Source organism: Pseudopodoces humilis, chromosome 1, assembly GCF_049639895.1.
Source record: "Pseudopodoces humilis isolate 2021_Gansu_Grassland_sample_001 chromosome 1, ASM4963989v1, whole genome shotgun sequence".
Classification (NCBI taxonomy): Eukaryota; Metazoa; Chordata; class Aves; order Passeriformes; family Paridae; genus Pseudopodoces; species Pseudopodoces humilis.
In genome coordinates, this window is record NC_142200.1 from 140,692,725 (window position 1) to 140,711,817 (window position 19,093).

The window sequence follows — 19,093 nt, forward strand, 5'->3', positions numbered from 1 at the left end:
TTTTCTGATCAGTAGGGGGTGTTAATAATCTTAAAGAAGCTCTGAGAAAAAGGAAACATGAAGCAAGGGCCAGGTTACACCCTTGTGAATCTCAAGTTGCTAAAGCTGCTCCTCCCCACTTGCAACCCCAAGAACTAGTTTTATCATTCCTGTACAAGGGGAAAGGATTCCAACTCCAAGCCTGATCCTGAAGCAACAGTGGAAACACGTGCCCTGGTGTGACTGACACTTGCAGAGTTGAGGAAGGAAAAGGGGAGTTTCTTTTTCCTTCACTGGAGTCTATAGAGAATCCTTCAAGTGCTATTCCCCCGGTTGTTCAAAAGCAAGTGAACATACATGTGATGTTTGCAACAGTATTTTATTTCACTTCAGAAACATTAAGCACATCCTGTAACTCAACACAAGAACTAGCCATCTACACTTATTTTTGGGGTGTAAGTACTCTGAAACAAAGTGCAGTAGATGAGTAACTTACGGAGTGCATAGAACGGTGTTGCACTTGCTTGTTAAAGGGCAGTATCAGTAACTGGTGTTTTCCATTAGATGCAAGGGTTTGTTTCAAATGTAACACACAAACAGGACAAAATCTGTGTGACAGCTGAACGTCTTGTTTCACATAAAGTGCTGGAACAATAATTTAAATGTTACAAAACAAAGCTTTAACGATTCTAAAGCATTGTTACTCACAATGTGCATCTATGACAACAATCTAAATGTGGTGTGTTTAGATGGCTCCGGTCTCAGCTTCCTTTGGGAGCATGGCCACGTGTTCCAGCTGGCCTGAGTCTGACACATCATAGCTGGTCTTGTACTTGGCCAGGATCTTCATCAGGGGTCGCAGCTTCAGCCACCACTGCTCCTTGGGAATCCTGTGTCTGGGGGGAAAACAGGCAGGTGAAATACATGGGGGTAGGGCAAACACCTTCCTTATAAATGGAACCAAGCATTGACCATCATGGGGGGGATGTAAAACACTGACCCAAAATGAGGAGAATCAAGGACAGAATCCCAAAGAAATGAACAAATTTTACTGGAAGATGTTAAGCGTAATACCAAATTCAGAACAAAAACGCTGCCCCACTGAACTGAAACGGAAGCAAAGTAATTCTAGTCATTAAGGTAAAGGCAGTCACATGAAAGTTACTTCACAGGACAGCAGAGTCCCAGACTTCATCATGAGACTCGAGTGTAAGGAAGATGAAGTAAAAGCACAAGGGCAAGAGAGAAGCAAACAATCCAAATGGATCTGGCAGAATTCAGGCCTAAGGCAAATGCAGTAAGGTGTTTGGAAGCGTTTGTTTGAAGTGGTGCAAGGCAGGTTGTAGTGAGGTGTTTACCACAGGCAGTGCATACGTACACAAAGTCTGTTTCACTCTTGAGCTCAGCCACAGGTTGGAAAACAAGGTTGCGTCTCCGCATTCCCAGCAAACAAACTGAGTCATCGGTATTGGCAAATACTTTTCCTAAAAAGAATGAAATAATTCAGCATCTTTCCGACATGTATAAGGGCAAATAGCATTTTTTCTGTGATTAAACTGAACAAAAAACTTACAGTAGCCTAATTTCAGCTACTGATTATTTAAAAGAATGATGAAACATCATTAGTGCTTTAATAGGGTTAGAACTTCACTTTCTAGCTTAACTTTTGGTGATCAGCAATGAAATAACAGTTGTATTAAACAACAAAAGGATTGAATTTTAGCATCCAGTTTTAGATCAAATTTTAGGAAGTAGTGCTTTACAAAAATTCCCGAAGATGATATATTACCTCCTTCTGTCTCCCATGAAGGCAGCATGAAACAAAAAAGAACACATGTAACTATACAAACATCAATTCCAGCATACATGAAAACCTGCAATCACACTGGCTTAAGAGGATGATGAAACAGATAACTGAGTTATTGACCTCACTCAAGTGGAAATGCTCATACAGCAGGAAGCACAGCAAGGCACTACTGAATAATAAAAACAGATGGGAAAGAATATGCTGACTAACAAACATTCATATGTTTGCAAAGTGGAGGAATCTTACGTAGTGACAGACAAAGACAGTAACAAGAGACTGCACTAAAAATTTCTGCACCTTTCCGGTAGGTTTCTTTCAGTTTTTTGGAGATCCACTGCATAGCTTTTGCTGAAATTTTTGTCCCGAAATTTCTATCAAATGGTGAAGGTGCTCCACCCTGTGCGAAAATTGAATTCTTGGTTAGATTATCAAACTAGGATTGGTGTCTGTTTCATCATTTATCTCTGAATGGCCTGCTCTACCTCTTATTTCCCCCACTTAGAAAAACAAATCAAAAGCCTCAGCCCCTAAATCCACCTAAGGTGTTTAAAATTTGTGTTCAGCACCTGCAGAACTCTCACAGAATCAATACTAGTTCTCACATAGAAGAATGGAGGGGACTGTGCAGTTTCCTCCACCTCAGCCTCCTTGATGAGTGTAGCCAAATTGGGAACTCCCTTTGCCCGCCAACCAGCTGCACAGTGAGATAAAGCAATGCAGGTAACACAGGCCAACAGAGAAGCTCACTTTTGTCTCTTCCACAAAAACACCCATCTGTACAGGTTTTCTTAATGAAATCTGCTCTTCAAGAGGCAGATACATTATGGATGGGCAGATAATTTTATTATGAAGAAGGTATTACAATTAATTATAAGACAAAAAGTGGAATTATTTATTAATACAGACAGGAGAGGAATAAAAATAAAATTCATAAAATAATCTAATGCATTTTTCCTAAGTTTTTAAAAAGGGTATGCAGTAAAACCTGATGCTAAAAAAACTTTCTGCGTTGCCTACAAACAAAATTCCACACTTTTTTTCCTTCATCGTGAGTCAGACTTGTTTGGAATGCTTGAATAGTGTAGTGTATATACTTTGTGCATACCAAGTTAGTCTTGTCTGTAACTTCTAGGGTTTTATTTACCTGCTGCATATGGCCCAATACATTTTTTCGACAGTCAAAAACTCCTTTTCCTTCTTCAGAATACAGCTGATAAATGAAATCAGTTGTGTAGTTCTCATTGCAGTTCTCATTTCTGTAACAATTAAGGCCCAACAGTTAGCAAATTTACTCTAAAGCACTAGATGTCTTTACAGCTACTGAATGACAAGTCTTTTCCCTTTTCTTGATAGCAGTAATCCTGCCTTGGACATTTTCATCTGATCACATAGCCCTCACTTCCATGTATCAGGCTGATGATTTTTAGGGTTTTTATAGTAAAGGCCATAGTGCATGTGACACACTACCTTTAGTAAGGAAGAATCTAGAATAAAAGACAAACTGAGTAAGAAAATAGACTGAAAACAGGATGAAGTATTAGATTACAGAGCAAATATATTTACATAGAAGTAAGTTTTGGACTTGAACTTCCAGACAGGTCCCAGAATTGCCTTATGAAGCAACAGCATTTCTAAAAATCTCAAGTTAAAGGAATAATCACAGAATATATACTTGGAGTGTCATTCCAAGTGGCCACGCAGGCTGCCTGGCTGGGAATGCCCAGTCTCACTGATGCCATCTATTACAACTACTTTTACCTACCTTAGCACTAGACCACGCTGGATACTGGTTTTCATTTTTTCAGTCAAGTGTTCCACATTAGCCTAGAAACAGAAGTATTTTTAAAGATCCATACAGAACTCTGTATCTGAAACAACTTTAATGAGCCTACATTTCCTGAGAACTCATGTCAAATATTCCACATAAAGCTCTATGTGTAAATTCAAATTATCAAGATTTTTGGAGATTCAGGGTAACATACTGTGTATGGCTATTCATCTGGGGTTAAAACTAACATCTTTCTCTGTATCAGAAGTAGCAGATTGGTACAACATCCAGCTTGATACACAGAAAAATACAGAAATTGCCACTGAAGTTTACAGCTTGTGCTTACTTCCAGTCCTGCCAACAACTGTGTGAGGATAAGTTCTGGTTCATTTCACATCTCTGTGCTTCTCAGGAAATTTCTATCCTTTTAGCTTTGTGTTTGTCCATGACTGCAGCTAGCACTATCTCAGAAGTGTAAAAGTCCTCACAGCAAACAAGTTCCACATCATCTTGTGTATGTATTACACCATAATACCTAATCCTTAAAGCCCAAGGGCTTTATTTTACTAACACCCCCAGACATGCTCTGAATAGCTGTGGTAACAGAGTCAGTATCTAATAAACCTGACATACTGGTCAGTTCCTGTCCTGAAAAGCCTTTAAACACAACTCTACCATAATGGAAAAATCCTGTTCTTTTGTTTTTTGCTGTATTTTAAAACTACCCAGGTCTGTTCATTTAATTTGAATTTCAATTAGAAGACTAAAAATTCATCAATTTTTAGAAATAATTACTCTAGCAGTGCTTAATGGCCAATTATTTTTGTCATTTTACTAACTTGGGTGTTAAGTGATTGCGTCTACATTCCTTTATATAAAGTTATGGCACAGGAATTGGCATGACAAGCAGATTTTAGGTCCAAACTCAGCTGGTTGGATCAGGTTTTTCCTTTCATAAGCTATCTGCTTCAAGTATACACATTGTGATATACACGTACAACAGCTTTAGATCTACTTAAAAATGAGCAAAAGGTGCTGAGTACCTGGAGCTCTCTGATATCAAACTGCTCTTCGAAGATGTAGGCAGCATCAGCTCCTGCTGCCAGGGCCCCCATGTTGGCCAGGTAGCCGCAGTAGCCGCCCATGGTCTCGATGATGAACACGCGGCGTTTGGTGCCGCTGGCCGACTGCTTGATGCGGTCACACGTCTGCTCAGAGACACGACAGCCTGAGTATGCACTAAAACCCCTCATTTTTTACCTTTTTCTATGTCATGCATACATTTGTGTCACCTACTGGTAACAAAAAATTAAAAATATAGCATTTATAAAAAAAAGTCTTTAAAGCATTCCAAAACGGCATAACCTATGTAACTATAATAATCATCCAACAAATGATTTCTTATAAATCATATACTGAACACCAGGGTAGAAATAAAATGTTTTTCTACTAGCAACTCGGAACATGTATTTGCTTCCTGCAAATACTCAAACAAGAATTCATTTTGGTTTGTAATGGCATTAACCAGTTGTGTACCTGCATTTTCTAACACAGATACAAGTAGATCTAATAAACTTTTTTAAGGAATTGTGTTATGAATAAACTTCTCTTCTTTAACTATACATTACTTAAGCTTACTTCTTAGTACTGATATTAAAATTCACTGCATTCCCATCTATACTGAACTTCATAAGTCCTGAGCAGATATTGCCCAATTACCTTCCAGTAATGATTTCCACATAAATATAATTCTTTCAAGCACTACTGGTGCATGTTTTAAAATGCTTTGGGTTTTTTAACAGGTACATACTGTAAGAAGACTGAAATGTCCACTTGCACCTTACACTGACCGGCATAAAGAACGTTCTCTACAAGGAGATCTGTTACTTACATGAAACCAATTAACACCAATATTTCGTAGAGCTGCCTAAGAGATGTGGAAAGTAACAAAGACAGAGACAATCTCCAGTGTGGCAATACCTAGGAATCTTAGGAAAACATTGTAACTGAGGAGAATACAGAAACCTAGGAACTAGTTTACTATCCAGCTTTAGTTTTAATAATAATCTATTTGAGAAGCTCACCTCCTGAAATCCATTTTTCTACCATTCAAAGTTATTTTAAGGTTGATTAATGTAATTTCCTTTCAGAAAGCAAGTAAGAGAAGTAAAGAGATCCTATTTTTGTCTTAGAAGCAAGTAAATAAATAGGATATACCACACTTTGTGACAGGAAGAATTTTGTGAAACTGATGTAGTGTCCCAACACCAGTTCTGTTTCATAAAAATGGAAATGGAAGTACCTGGGAAGTTTGTCATCTTGCCATGAATTATGGTAACATTAAAAAATCCCCATGGCCTTACTGTTTTTTTACATGAGTAACTGCAGGTGCTGTAATATATGAGGTATTTCAGAGTTTTTTAAACCAGAACTTCATTCAGTTAACTAAAAATACTACTTCAGGCTGAAATTCAGGTTGTGAGCAATATGATCCTTAAAATCATACCTAACACATCACAGAACAAATCATTAACTGATACATGAGAAAACTTAATATAAAAACTCTAGAACTTCTAGCGTAATACAGTTTAATGCATTTAAAGACTAAGACCAAGACTGGTGTATGCATGTATTTAGGTCAAGCTAGCAAAAAGATAAAATGTGTATATATTAAATTACATCTATTTATGTATTTGCATATGTGCATACTATGTGCTTACATACAAAAGTGCAGCATTCACATGAATTTATTCAGAATATGGATATTCTGTTATCCTAAGCAGAAAAGTCTGTGTTTACTTTCTATCAGTTTTTCAAAGTGACACTTCTACCTGTCTTGGGTTTTACAGTGTCCCCAAGCACTTTACCTTCTCCTTCCAAACACTGTTTCATGAAAATTTTTGCAGAATACACTGGAGCAATTTAACTAATTTTTTAAAAAGTTACCTGAAACTGTGTTTAACTTACGTTGTAAAACAATCTTGCCTTTAGACAATAAATACACTTATGAAGATTTCCACTATTTTGAGAGACTTAAAATATTTGTAAACCCCAAGACTTCTAAAAAGATTTTCCATCTGCTGGTAGAATGAAATTTTCTGCCTTCTGAGAATCTCCAGGTACTAAGCAAGGAGGCAAATCAGTCATTGCCTATGGAACTAATAACTTGAAATCTACTTAGAAGGGTTTCTATCCCTGACTATACAAGAGATGGAGTAGAAACTTTATACTGTTCTTGCTTTCTCAGAATGACTGTGACAGAAATACCCAAATATGAAATTGGCACAGATGAATTTTAATTGATTTAATTGACTTAATGGATTATTAATTCATACATTACATTACAGGCTGGAAAAGCCAAACTTCAAATGCCTGGTTCAGGTTTCAGACATCATTTTGGAATTCTATTGCTAGTTGAGCTTTCATATGAACTGACCCACCTTAATGAGAAATCCTAATGTTCAAAACACCAAATCAAGTGTTCTGCTATTAGCATTAACTAAATATCCTAATGACAATAAAATTCAAATGATGCAACCATTTTTTTTTTTTACTGAAAGCATTACCAAAATCTATACAAACTGTAATTAAACTACTACCAAAACCAATTAAATAAGAGGAAGCAGCACTGTATGTCATCATTTGTTGCCTCACTGTGTTTTTGAAGTTACCACTTTTGAAGGTGCATCAGTCACAATTAGCAGACTTAGCTACTTCTATAAATGTCAGGCCAAGGGGGAAAAGGCTGAAGGAGAAAAAGTATCCATGTCCTGCCTATGAACATTGCTACATGATGAGCCCACAGGATACCTTAAGACATCTCACCCCAGGGATGCTGCACTGCTGCTCCCAAAGGCCAGGCCTCCCTGTTTTCTGACACAGCTCTTCCAGGTATCTGCTGGAGGTTTTTCACTTACTATATAAGAACACTGTATAAAGCAAGAAAACAAACCAGCTTTTCCCAACCCCCTGGATCTGTAGTCCTGACTTGACTTCCTTGGCAAATTACTTCAGGATTAGTTATATGGCTTGCTAATGATGGGTTTGATAAAACTCAGAGCTGGTAAGATATACTCATTTGTTGGCATTAGATCTCAGCTAAGTTCCCTTTGCTGTGTCTTAAGCAGAGTAAATAGGACTGAAAGCTCATAAAGGGAAAAACTGTGGTAGACTAAAACTAGAACACTGATTGTTCTGACCCTGCACTGTTTAGCTGAACATCAGTGACAGACTTTACTGCTTATACTATGCATGCATTTATATGCACTTAATGTATGTTAAGCCTAATTAAGTCTACGGGATTATTCATGTGTTTAGTGTTAATCATGTATTTATAAAATGCTCTGCTGCACTGAGCTCAGTCAATAGTTCATCCAACAAATGGGGCATTTATTTATAAAATATGTGCTTTCTTCTTTTACCTAAGTAATAGGTAAGATAAAAATTAAATTGAAGAAAGCAAAATAAAAGTAAAAGCAAATACCCTAAGCACTAATGCAGGAGTCTTGAAGAACAAAAGAGACTGCCCAGAAATTAAACATATAATATTTTTTCTAAGGTTAATCTTCGGTCTTGAAAAACTAAACTATTAACCATTAAAAAAACACAGCAACTGAGTTATTTAAGAAAACCATTCCAAAGTCTTTAGGTATCCTCCTCTTATGCATTTAATAATTTTAACTTTTAAAAGATACGCAGTCTTACCTCCACAATAGCATTCAAGGCAGTGTCAGTACCAAGGCAATAGTCTGTGCCTGGCACATTGTTGCTAATAGTAGCAGGCAACACACACATAGGAACTCTAAACTCCTCAAAGCTGGCACGCGCCTCGTGGAGCTGCAGACAACTTTCAAAGGCCTGAAGCAGTGGTACAAGTGTGAGTGAAACATTCCTTGTCTTTGCACTGCTCTGCTAATGACTCCTGGCATGTGAATGGTAAATGTGGCTGCCCATTGGCCCAAGTAAATACAATAGGTGAGATTATTTGGGGGGTGGAAAACATCCTGTCCACACCACAACAGTGCACTGGGGTTGCATTGGCACAATGCTCTTTGAAGAAATGCAGAGGATTAGTACAAGTTAGTACAGATGGAAGGTAAAGTGTGCACAGCAGAGAGGTCTGAAGCAGACAGGTAGGAAATGATCACAAAAAGCTAGAGTAGAAATCATTCCACAAGAAAGGACTTCAAGAACGAAGCTTGATCCATGCCAAGGAGCTTAGAAAGTTAACTAGTAAAACCCTTGCAACTTGAAGAAAATGCTTAAAGAAAGACATATTTTAAAAAAACTATGTTATCCTAAAAAGTAAAGACACACATCTATTTCCACCAAGAGAAAGGAAAAAAAAAAGGTTCACCCATGCCTTCAAAGTTTTTATCAACATCACGCCTCTGCCTCTGCCCACACAGACTGGATGTAGGCCTAGATACACCCAGGAACATGTGTACATGGATGAGTTAATAAAATCTGCAAGTATAGTTCAAGGATTCTTTGAAAAGCAGTTTTAGGTCCTTGGAAAGACTCCAAACTCTACAAAATATATAATCATGTCAAAAGGATTAGGTGTTCCTAGTGGATGTCAAAATAAATGTTAAAATTTTGCAGCTGTTTTAAGTAAATACACATTACATTATTCCAATTATTTCTAATCTAAACTAATTAGCATCTCTCATGAAGTGTGGCAATTTTTCGAACTGCCTATGTAATGGCTCTCCACCAGAAAGCCTGATTACATAGTACATTACTTTTCCATCTCTTTCTCCCAGAAACTGATATTCACAGAAGTCTCATTTTCTTGATTTCTCAAATTGGTTCAGAGAAGCAAACTATTGCAGATCAAAATTAGATACTTACTGAGGTATCTCCAGGCATATCTGTACAGTGACTGATTTAAGGAACAACTTAGAAGAAAATCATGGGAAAATCCCCTACCTGTGAGAGTTCTCCTTCTGGGCTTTTTGTCCTAGACAGAGCAGATCCTGTTCAGTGAGAAGACAGGATATTTATGGCTGTAGGTGCATAAATGCAAACTGACTTCCTAAAAATCTCTCTCTTCTCATGTGTTTTGTAAATGAAACAGCTCAGTGTTATACTTTCAGTTTAAGGTTGAAACACAGCCCGGAAGGTGGCACTTTCAGACCCAAAGAGCTGAGAAGCAGTACAGCCAAGAGCAAGAAACAGGAGTGGCTTATTTGGTATTTGTTTTTTTGAGTGGCTGAGACTTCACTTAGGAAATTTCAGTAATTGCCCTACTCAGCTCAGTCAGGCTGCTTTGAACTTTTATTTCTGCTAAAAGAATAAAGACATACAAAGTAACAGTGGTTTAGTAAAACCATACAGCTTCCTGGAGATCAGCAGAACATGACTTTCTCTAAAACGTTTTATATTAAGACTTCTGGAAAACCAAGTCAAAGGGAGATGCAGAGCAGTAACTAACATAACTGGTTAGTCTGCATTTATGCTATGTTAAGATGCAGTTAAGATATGTTTTACTTGCATTAAATATTGCCATTTTATTTGATGCAAGTGATTTCAGCCAACATATCCAATGACTGTACCTTCACCAAGCATGAGCATTAGATGATTATATGCAACATCTTTGCATCACTGTGGCAAAATAGGAAAATGATTTTAATATATGGTCACTTAATTATAAAGGGTAAAAATGTGATCAATGATTTTAATAACTGCTATGCTAGTATTTGTTTTTAAATTACTACAATACAGTCATAGAGAGATATGCACTATGTTAATAAAATGGTTTAATAATTTCCTACCCTTTTATTGGATTTGTGTTACTAAAAAGGTTGTTAGAACCAAGGATGCTTTATAAAAATTCATGCAGTCAAGCACTGACTACTGTTTGTTGATTTTAAGTTGATCTAAATACAAATGGCCACTGAAGGGGATGGGGATGGAGTTACTGCCCTTACTCCACATCGGCTGCTACTAGGACTGAAGGAGATGAAAAATTAACAGGTTAGCTAGTGGCCAAGGCTAATTTGCAGCTTCCTAGTTCAGAGTAATGTGGAGCCATATATGCTTCTGGGAGGGTACAGGCGTCTTTTCCACAGGAAATTTGTGGAGACTGCCCTGAAGGCAGACTGCAGCTTTCTTTGTTCCTCAGGGGATGTTTGATTTTCCTTTTTTTCCCCACAAAACCAAATCATCAGTCTGTACCTCCTTTTCCTTTTCTGAAAAGGATTGTCAAAGAAACACAATAGAAAGTTTTAGCCTCTCCATTTTTCAGGTTCCATCATTCTTATCTAGCTGATACCTTTTCCTTTCATGTCACATTCCTGAGGTCTGATATCCAAAACAACATCCTATTCATTTCATTAAATTGACAACATGCTTGAAAATATAGATATATTTATTATGGTAGTTATTTTAGTGATGCTTCATTTAATAGAAAATACGAAGTTCATGTTCTTATCCTGCAATCCTAAGAAGTTTACTTTGTATGCCTATATATATCAGCCTTAAACATATCCTCCTCAGGAAAAAACATCCAGCTTTTCCCAGGTATTGTATATTTATGTTGTCATTAGCAGTTTTTCTAATATTCTGAAAAGTGAAGTGAAAAATACAGTTTATCATAAATTTAAAACACTATTTAAAAGATAAATCAAATTTGAAGCCAAGATTTTAAAACAGAAGTGGAAAAACAGAATATTTTTAAAGGGTCCCATGATCTGTTACAGAATCTAAATTAGTTATTGAGAAATGTATCCACTGTTTATGCCTTTGTGAGGAGCACACTCTTTACTAATCTCTCATTCAGAAGTCATGTATCTGTTAAGGCTCTTTTTAAATTGTTTTTCTTTTTAAATGCAGAATTTTAACACATTTTATTAGCAAATGTTTCAGGGTACTATTTACATGGCTTGACAAGTTTAAACAACTGGCAAGTGTCTGTTGGTGCCAAACAGCAACAATCCCCCATTACCAGCACAACTGTACTTACCTTACTAGAGGTAGGCAAGAACATTCAAGTAAGAACCATACCAGAGAAAATCTAAGTGTAATGACACTTCGGTGTTCACAAGAGGTTCTACAGCTCTGAGAGCACTGTAAACTAGGATGCATTTATCGACCTAACTGTGGTAACAGGGGTAAAAAACTATATAGAAACGATATAAAATGGATATTCATGTCCACCTCCTACTTTTGTTTACCACAGTCAATTGTATGACGTGTATTGAGCTTATTTGGTCACATTGAACACGGGGCACTGTTGCTACTGCACCGGAGTTGAGCATGGCACAAGAATGAAAGGATGTGTTTTTCTGACAAAACTGACAGTTTTGGTGAATCACGTTCAAACAATGAGAGCAAAAAACTGTGAAGACACCAAGCAGAAATGTTTTCTGAATGCAAAAGTCTGCTCCTTGAAAAAAAAAACCAATCAACCCAAATTTCATTTTCCACTCAACTGAATAGAAATCTTGAAAAGCCATTACTTTTCATATTTGATCCAGAGAAAGATACAGGCAAAATTAAATGCAAAACAACCAGAAGAAAGCCATTAGCAAAAAAAAAAAAAAAAAAAGTGCTTATGAAAAGTTTTCGACTACCACATTGAAAATATGGAGAGAAGAACATTTTATCTAATGAAGGCAAATGATACCTACAAACCTAAATAGATAGCAAACCACAGCAACAAGGACTGACTATGATATATCCCCTTTCTATGAAATAACCTATAAAAAGAAGTCAGTTTGGTTAACAAAGCTTATGAAGATAAGAGAAGAAGGAAAGCAGATGTTATGCACAATCATTTTACTCACCTTAGTTCATGGTCATTTTGGAGGGATATTTTTATTTACCAGAACTGGAAACAACATCAACATTTATAACCCAAGTTGTCTATAAAGAATTCATTCAATGAATTTTAGTTATAAATTCATATATATTATAGTCTTATTCAAGGCAATACTTCAGGAAACTAGTATTTCCTAACTGAAGGGTTTCTTTTGATAAAGTTAAAATTATTTCTCTTGCAATGGTAAAACAAACAAACAAAAAAACAACAACAAAAGAAGGAAATTATGGTAGTGCATTCAAAGTTGGTGGCATCTGAAGAATCCTTGAAATGAAAAAGCTATTACGATTTAAATTTTCAAATACATTTAAGTGATAAGAGAATTGTCATTTCATTTTCAAAAGCAACTTGAAACTCTCGTTTTCAATTGACTATGCTTTCTGTTCCACTGAAATTAGTATTAGAGAACTGAGGAATGGCCAGGTTTGGGAGGGACCTCTGGAGATCATGGAGTTCAATCCCCTGCCAAGGCAGGATTACCTGAGCAAGTGACACAGGAACAATCCAGGTGGGTTTGGATTATCTCCACAGGAGACTGCACGACTTCTCTGGGCAGCTTTCTCCAGTGCTCTACCACACTCAAAGTAGAAGTTTTTTCCTCATAAGAGATTCAATATTCAATTTTTACCTTATGTTGTATTACAGGATTTGATTTTTTTAAAAAATACTTCTTAATATGTCTCAATTATTTTTATTAAATCTGCCATTAGCTAAATAAATGTAATGCCTATAATTAGAGAAATATGGATTTTACATATTCTCTTTGAGGAGTAAAGATGCTACATAACTAAGAATCTTCTTCACAACAGAGCAACTTTCCTACAGTGTTTGCTGCTGCTGGGTATAATACAACTCTACATATTATGAACAAGGATTTTTTTCCCCTCTACAGTGCAAATGATGATCAAGTCTCAGCTTTTCAGTTTTCTTTCTTTTTTATACAACAACAGATGCCATCTTATCCTGCACTTGAAAAAATTTAGAGGTCACAGTAGTTTCACCGGAAATTAAATGGAAGCACTTGGGATCCTAGGCTTTTTATTTTCTAAAGTGGTGTCATGACTGTGGCTATATCAAGTAATTATAATTTCCCAGATCACATTTCCGAAGTTCTGGTCTACAAAAATATCCAGTTGTAGCCAATTGAGTAAATTTAAATAACTGTTTTGTTAGCATGTGCACACACCAGAGCAGACTTACATCAGTTATAGTGTTCAGAGCAGTATCTGCACCAATGCTGAAATCTGAACCCGGTACATTATTGGATACAGTTGCAGGAACCATAACCATTGGAACACAGAATTCGTCATATTTCTCCCGGGCAGCTGACAATTCCAGAAGTCCAAGGTAAGCCTGTTGGGCACAGGCATTTGGTGAAAAATTAGGATGAATAAAGGGCAGAGTTGGGAGTGACAAAATGAGAAGGGCCACAGGGGGAGCCATTTCTACCACAGCACACTTCAGCAAGTCAGAGCACTAAGGAACCACTAAAATCTAACACAGACAAAAAAAAAAGGCATTAGAAACAAGCATACATTTGAAAACAATAAATAGAACATATGTTCTCTCAAAAACGATTAATTTAGACACAAAAAACTGGTTTTCAACAAAACAAACTAGTTGCCCAATCTTCAGGTACTGTTACCCCTGATTTAAAAATCTTAATATTCTGAATTAGGGTCACAGCTAACAGCGTGGACAAATAAAGGAAGATACATTCTTTATCAAGAAGCAATGAGCATGTTCTTCTCTGCAAAGAGTAGGCAAAATACTTTCCTGAATCAAAATTTCAAAAATTGTTTTTTTAAAACAAAGCAAACATGAAATACAGAAAAAAACTATTTCTCTAGATCCATTACAGATTTTTGACGTGCACCATGTGAGAAGAGCAGCTTAAATAAGGAAACACAGTGCAAATTCTACTAAGAATCAAGAACTTCTGCAAGGATGTTCCAAGTATTGATACAGTATGGACTGAAACTTGAACTACAGAAGTTATTAATTTTAATACAAAAAACTGTAACACTATCTCATCTCATATCATCCATTTAGCACATCTGTTTAGCAGCTCTAGTCACTGTCTTGAATGACAGCTTTCCAGACAACCACTGACTGACAACACTTATGATTCTAAACACTATCTATGTCGTGTATCAAATACAAATAGAGCCAAATGCGCCTTACATGAAGATTGGGTAAAAATCGAAAAAGACTATTAATTCTGTTAGGAATTCTACTCTACTTAGACATAATTAGATATTTCAGTGTACCTCAAATCCACCAATAACCATAAGGGCGTTAATGTTGTTAGTGCGCATCTGGTCAGCAATCTTCTCCAAGTATTTTGCAGGAAGAGTACTAAAAATCATTAAACCAAAAGAAAAATAAAAACAATTTATAGATTCTGAAGCACTAAGAACTCATTACCAAGCTGAAACCATAAAGTGAGACGGCAACACAATGTTTTTTGTTTTACATATTTATCAAGTAACTTTTCCAGACAAACAATGAGGAAACAAGTCAAGTGTAAAGAAACAGCAGGTTTAAAGTATAAGGACCCCATGAAATTTTTAAGTTGAGGTCCTAACTCCCACTCTTCAGAGCTGGTTCAGTACTGTAAAGATATCTAAGTTGGAGCACAAGGATTTGAACAAAAAACAAACTCACAAAACCCCAATGTACAAAAACAGAGGACTTAAAAACACTTTGTGCGAAGAAAAGAGCATGGAATCATACAGTGGTTATATAAAGCACTACAGTTCATCGTATCAATTGACAGAAATATTTATGTTACCGTTTTGTACCAAGAATTGATCCTCCTTGACCAGTCCAGCCTCCAACATCTCCCCAGGAAATTTCCTTTATCTTTGAATAAAAGTAGAAAAGGAGATTTTGTTAAATAATTATCCAATTACTTCTCTTGAGCTGTAGCAAACACCAGGTACTACTTCATGAAAAGCTGTTGGAACAAGTTGTTGGGCACTGATATCACTAAAACTAAATGAGGCCAAGAAAGAAAACAGTACCAAGAGTTTAACATAATTTCTCTTGAATTACTACAATCCCTTTCCATTACATTTGTTCTTTCTGCTTCCAGACCAAGATTAACCCTGTCTCTGTGTTTCGTATCTTGGTATTTTCACATCCTCTCCTACTGAATGTGAAGCAAAAAAATCTAAAGCTAGGACTTTGATGTAAGTTTTGGGATCTGTGGCTCCAGCCAGGCACAGAAATCATTAGTCTTGCATTCAGTTTCTCTTTATTACACCAATTGATGTGTAACATTTAAAAACAGGGAAATAGAACAATTTAACTTAGCTAAGTAAAAAAAAGATTCCTCTCTCAATAAGCACCATTACAAAGGAATGTATGTGCTGAACTCAAATTCAAAGGTAGGATTCATCTGAACTGATTTTGTAGCTCTGCAGCATGTAATTAGTAACACTCAGCATAAATGAGCATAAATGACTCTAAAGACTTGAATAGTTGGGAAATAGTTACAATCTAGGTTTTATAGATCTTTATGAAATAAAAGCACTCACAGAACCAGTTCCCCCAGCAGTTATGACAGAACAGCAGTATGCCTTCCAAGAACATGAACAAAGGTGGTGGTGTGGGATGGGGTGCAATGCACTTGGTAATGCACACACGTGACACTGACCTTCCCTCTAGCGAACCCTTCAAAACCATCAATGACAGCAAATATTTTGTGACCTTCAGTCATTCCAACTCTCACTGCAGCCCTCACTGCGGCATTCATTCCAGCTGCAGGGGCACCAACATTTAAAACTGCCACATTAAAATTAGTCTGCAAGATAAAAATTATTTTTAGTAAGGACTTTGATTTCTGCATCATTTGTACATCATATGCAGTTGCTAAATACTGAAATGCAGGAAAGGAAATTTTACAGCCCGTAAACATGTTGAAAATTGGAAGTTAGCCAGAAGGTGCAGACACATTTCCCCACTTGTAGAATACCAAAGAGACAAACAGTTAAATTTTTTTTTTTTTTAAGTAAGACTTTGTCATAATTCCATTTCGTTAACAACTTCAATTATTCAGGTTTTTATATTCTAAGCCCAGGTTCAAGAAACATGAAATAGAATAACAGAATGGTTTGGGTTGGAAGGACCATAAAGGTCATCTCATTCCAACCCCCTGACATGGCCAGGGACACCTTTCACTAGACCAGGCTGCTCAGAGCTCCACCCAAGCTGGCCATTGCTATTCAACCAGCTTCATGTTACTAAAGCAGGAATTTTTTTTTTTGCAAACACACCAATAATAGCAAAAAAAAAAGAAGTAAGAGGAACTGATTCCAGCACCACAGCATTTATGTGTGTATCATCAGTACAATGCAGAGTGGAACAGACAAGTTTTAAAATTAAGCTAGGTTAATTAGGCCAGGTTTTTCAAGCAGCTGACAATATGCTGGCAAACAGGAGCATTCAGCATCTTTCCCAACACCATACATTTTCAGATTATGGAAATTTTAAAAACATTTCTTAATGACAATTTTAACAATTTGGTCCTGCAGAAGAGGTAGAAGTTATTTAATTGTATTCTGAAAGATGAGAACAACAACAAAAAAAAAACAAGATGAGAACAACAAAAAAAACCAACAAACCAACGAAAAACTAGAACAGTTGTTAAGTAATGATCATGGAATCTCATCTGATTAAAAAACAAAACAAGTGAACAAAACCAAAAAACTCCAAACCAACAACAACCCCCCCAAAAAAACCACAATAAAAGAGACACGAACCAAAGTATATGTAGTTTCTTTTGTTTTCTTCCTTTGGTTCTGGTACAATCAAAGGATTGTAGAAAAATGCAATGTAATCACAAACAGCAAAATATAATGTGTGCAGAAGCACTCATGAAGCAGAGCATTCAGCTGGCTCTCCTGATCTGATCAACTTAGCTTTTTCCTCAGTTCCTGTGACATGCATATTTCATCTACTTTTTAACTCCTATTCAACCTCTTTTACTGAAAGCACAGATTTTGTTAGGATGGTCAAATCCGAGTAGTTAGTAATTACACATGGACATTTCCTTCTAATGCCATTTGTCACAGGAGATATGACAAAAATATTAAAAGAAAAAAACAAAACAAAAGCCCACTGCTAACAGTCCTGGATTTGCATTACTGTATTAAAAAACCCCACCACCCATAAACTTGATCCATCAAAGAAAATATTAAATAACCACCTAAAAAATCCTGAATTCCTTGACCTCTTGAAGGTCAGTCTTAGGACCTTACTGTATTATCAATGCAATTTTGCTTCTTAATAATATTGGGAAGGTAACACCAGTAATCTATACTCAATACTTATTTGGGAAAAAGATTTCTAGAAAGTGCAACAGCAACATCATTATGCAAAAATAAGGCAACAAATGGTCACAAAACACAATTAAGAGGAACAAGTGAGATGACATAGTCACCAACTAAGATCAAACACAGACCTGTTCAGTAAACTTTTAATAAAAACAAAAATAAATCATGTCTAAGATTTACACAAAATTTAGTGTCTGCTTCCTGTATAAATCCAAATTTCCTCTTATACAACTCTTAGGAACTACAAAGAAATTAAATGTCTGTTACTGTATTAGGCACAGTGAGTTATTACTTCATATAAAGGTGATGCATCTGTCCTCAGTACTGCTTCCCATGAATTCCTGGATTTGCCATTGCTCTTGAGTGATCTTACCCTTCAAAAGGAGGTTTAGAATTCTTTTAATATAGACTCTTCCTTTATCTCAAGATTTTCAGAGTCTTAATCATGATCTTAAACATCACCCCTCCTTCTCTCCATGGTAAGCAACAGAGGGCAAAACAGCAACTATTAGGACCAGACAACATTATAACAACTGAGACCAGATGTACATCCATCGAAAACAGAAAGAAATGGTGTACAGCAATTTTCTAGTTACAATGGTATTTCACTTTATAAAAAACGTTATTTATTAGAATAAACTACTGTTCTTCAAATATATTTATAATATATTATTTATAAATTATACTGTAATAGAGGTTTGAAGGTCATTATTAATAGATCCCAAAAGCAGACATGCACTGCACACTCAACAAACCCCCTTACCTTTGGGAGCTCGGCATCTGGCTTTTTGTGCGACAGTAATTTGTACGTGTTAAGATTGTTTTCAAAGCTCCTAAACAAATGAGTAAGATAAGCAAATAAAATAGTAAAATTTTAAACTCATTTTAAAGGAACATTTGAATTTTTCAGAAACTTTAAAAAACTGGTATGAAATATTATCACCACTGTTATTGCAAATGCAAAACATGGCAAAAACTGGAAATGTGAGAAGAATGAAAAACATTCAATTCTTTAAGATAAGAGTAATAAAATATAAAACAACTATGTAGCTAACAAATTAGTTTTCTGGACTGGGGAGAAAGTATTTTATTCTCAAATGACTTGAAACAGAAATCACTCTTCTGACAGGAAAAGAATACCTTCTCCAACATTACTGCTGGAAAACTACCAACAACTTACAAACAAGCTCACAGGACTTGCCTCAAATTCAAGAATAAACAAACTAATGGCTGCTGCCAGTCAGGTCATACAGCACAGAAGCTTTTTGCTTTGTGACCAGTTAGCTTAGGAAACAGTCACTAGTCTGACACAGCAGTGAATTACAGTTTGCTTTGTTTTGCATGTTTTGGTGCGGGTAAGAATTTAAATTCTTCTA

General features: G+C 36.2%; 1 protein-coding gene across 3 annotated transcripts in view; it reads right to left on the reverse strand.

The window, feature by feature from the left end:
• Positions 1 to 339: 339 nt before the first annotated feature.
• The window catches only part of PFKP (phosphofructokinase, platelet), a 42,563-nt gene continuing 23,809 nt past the window's right edge, over positions 340 to 19,093 (reverse strand). Inside the window, exons 12-23 of one of the 3 annotated variants that reach the window (XM_088056084.1) lie at positions 18,481 to 18,550; positions 16,040 to 16,186; positions 15,173 to 15,243; positions 14,649 to 14,736; positions 13,579 to 13,731; positions 8,259 to 8,411; positions 4,598 to 4,762; positions 3,549 to 3,610; positions 2,931 to 3,042; positions 2,084 to 2,183; positions 1,358 to 1,463; positions 340 to 875 (exon numbers count right to left, since the gene is read on the reverse strand). In XM_088056084.1, coding sequence (XP_087912210.1) covers positions 725 to 875; positions 1,358 to 1,463; positions 2,084 to 2,183; positions 2,931 to 3,042; positions 3,549 to 3,610; positions 4,598 to 4,762; positions 8,259 to 8,411; positions 13,579 to 13,731; positions 14,649 to 14,736; positions 15,173 to 15,243; positions 16,040 to 16,186; positions 18,481 to 18,550 — 1,378 coding nt within the window. In that variant the 3' untranslated portion in view covers positions 340 to 724. The remainder of the gene's footprint in view (positions 876 to 1,357; positions 1,464 to 2,083; positions 2,184 to 2,930; positions 3,043 to 3,548; positions 3,611 to 4,597; positions 4,763 to 8,258; positions 8,412 to 13,578; positions 13,732 to 14,648; positions 14,737 to 15,172; positions 15,244 to 16,039; positions 16,187 to 18,480; positions 18,551 to 19,093) is intronic. The other 2 variants (XM_005528512.3, XM_005528511.2) reach the window with 2 other exon arrangements.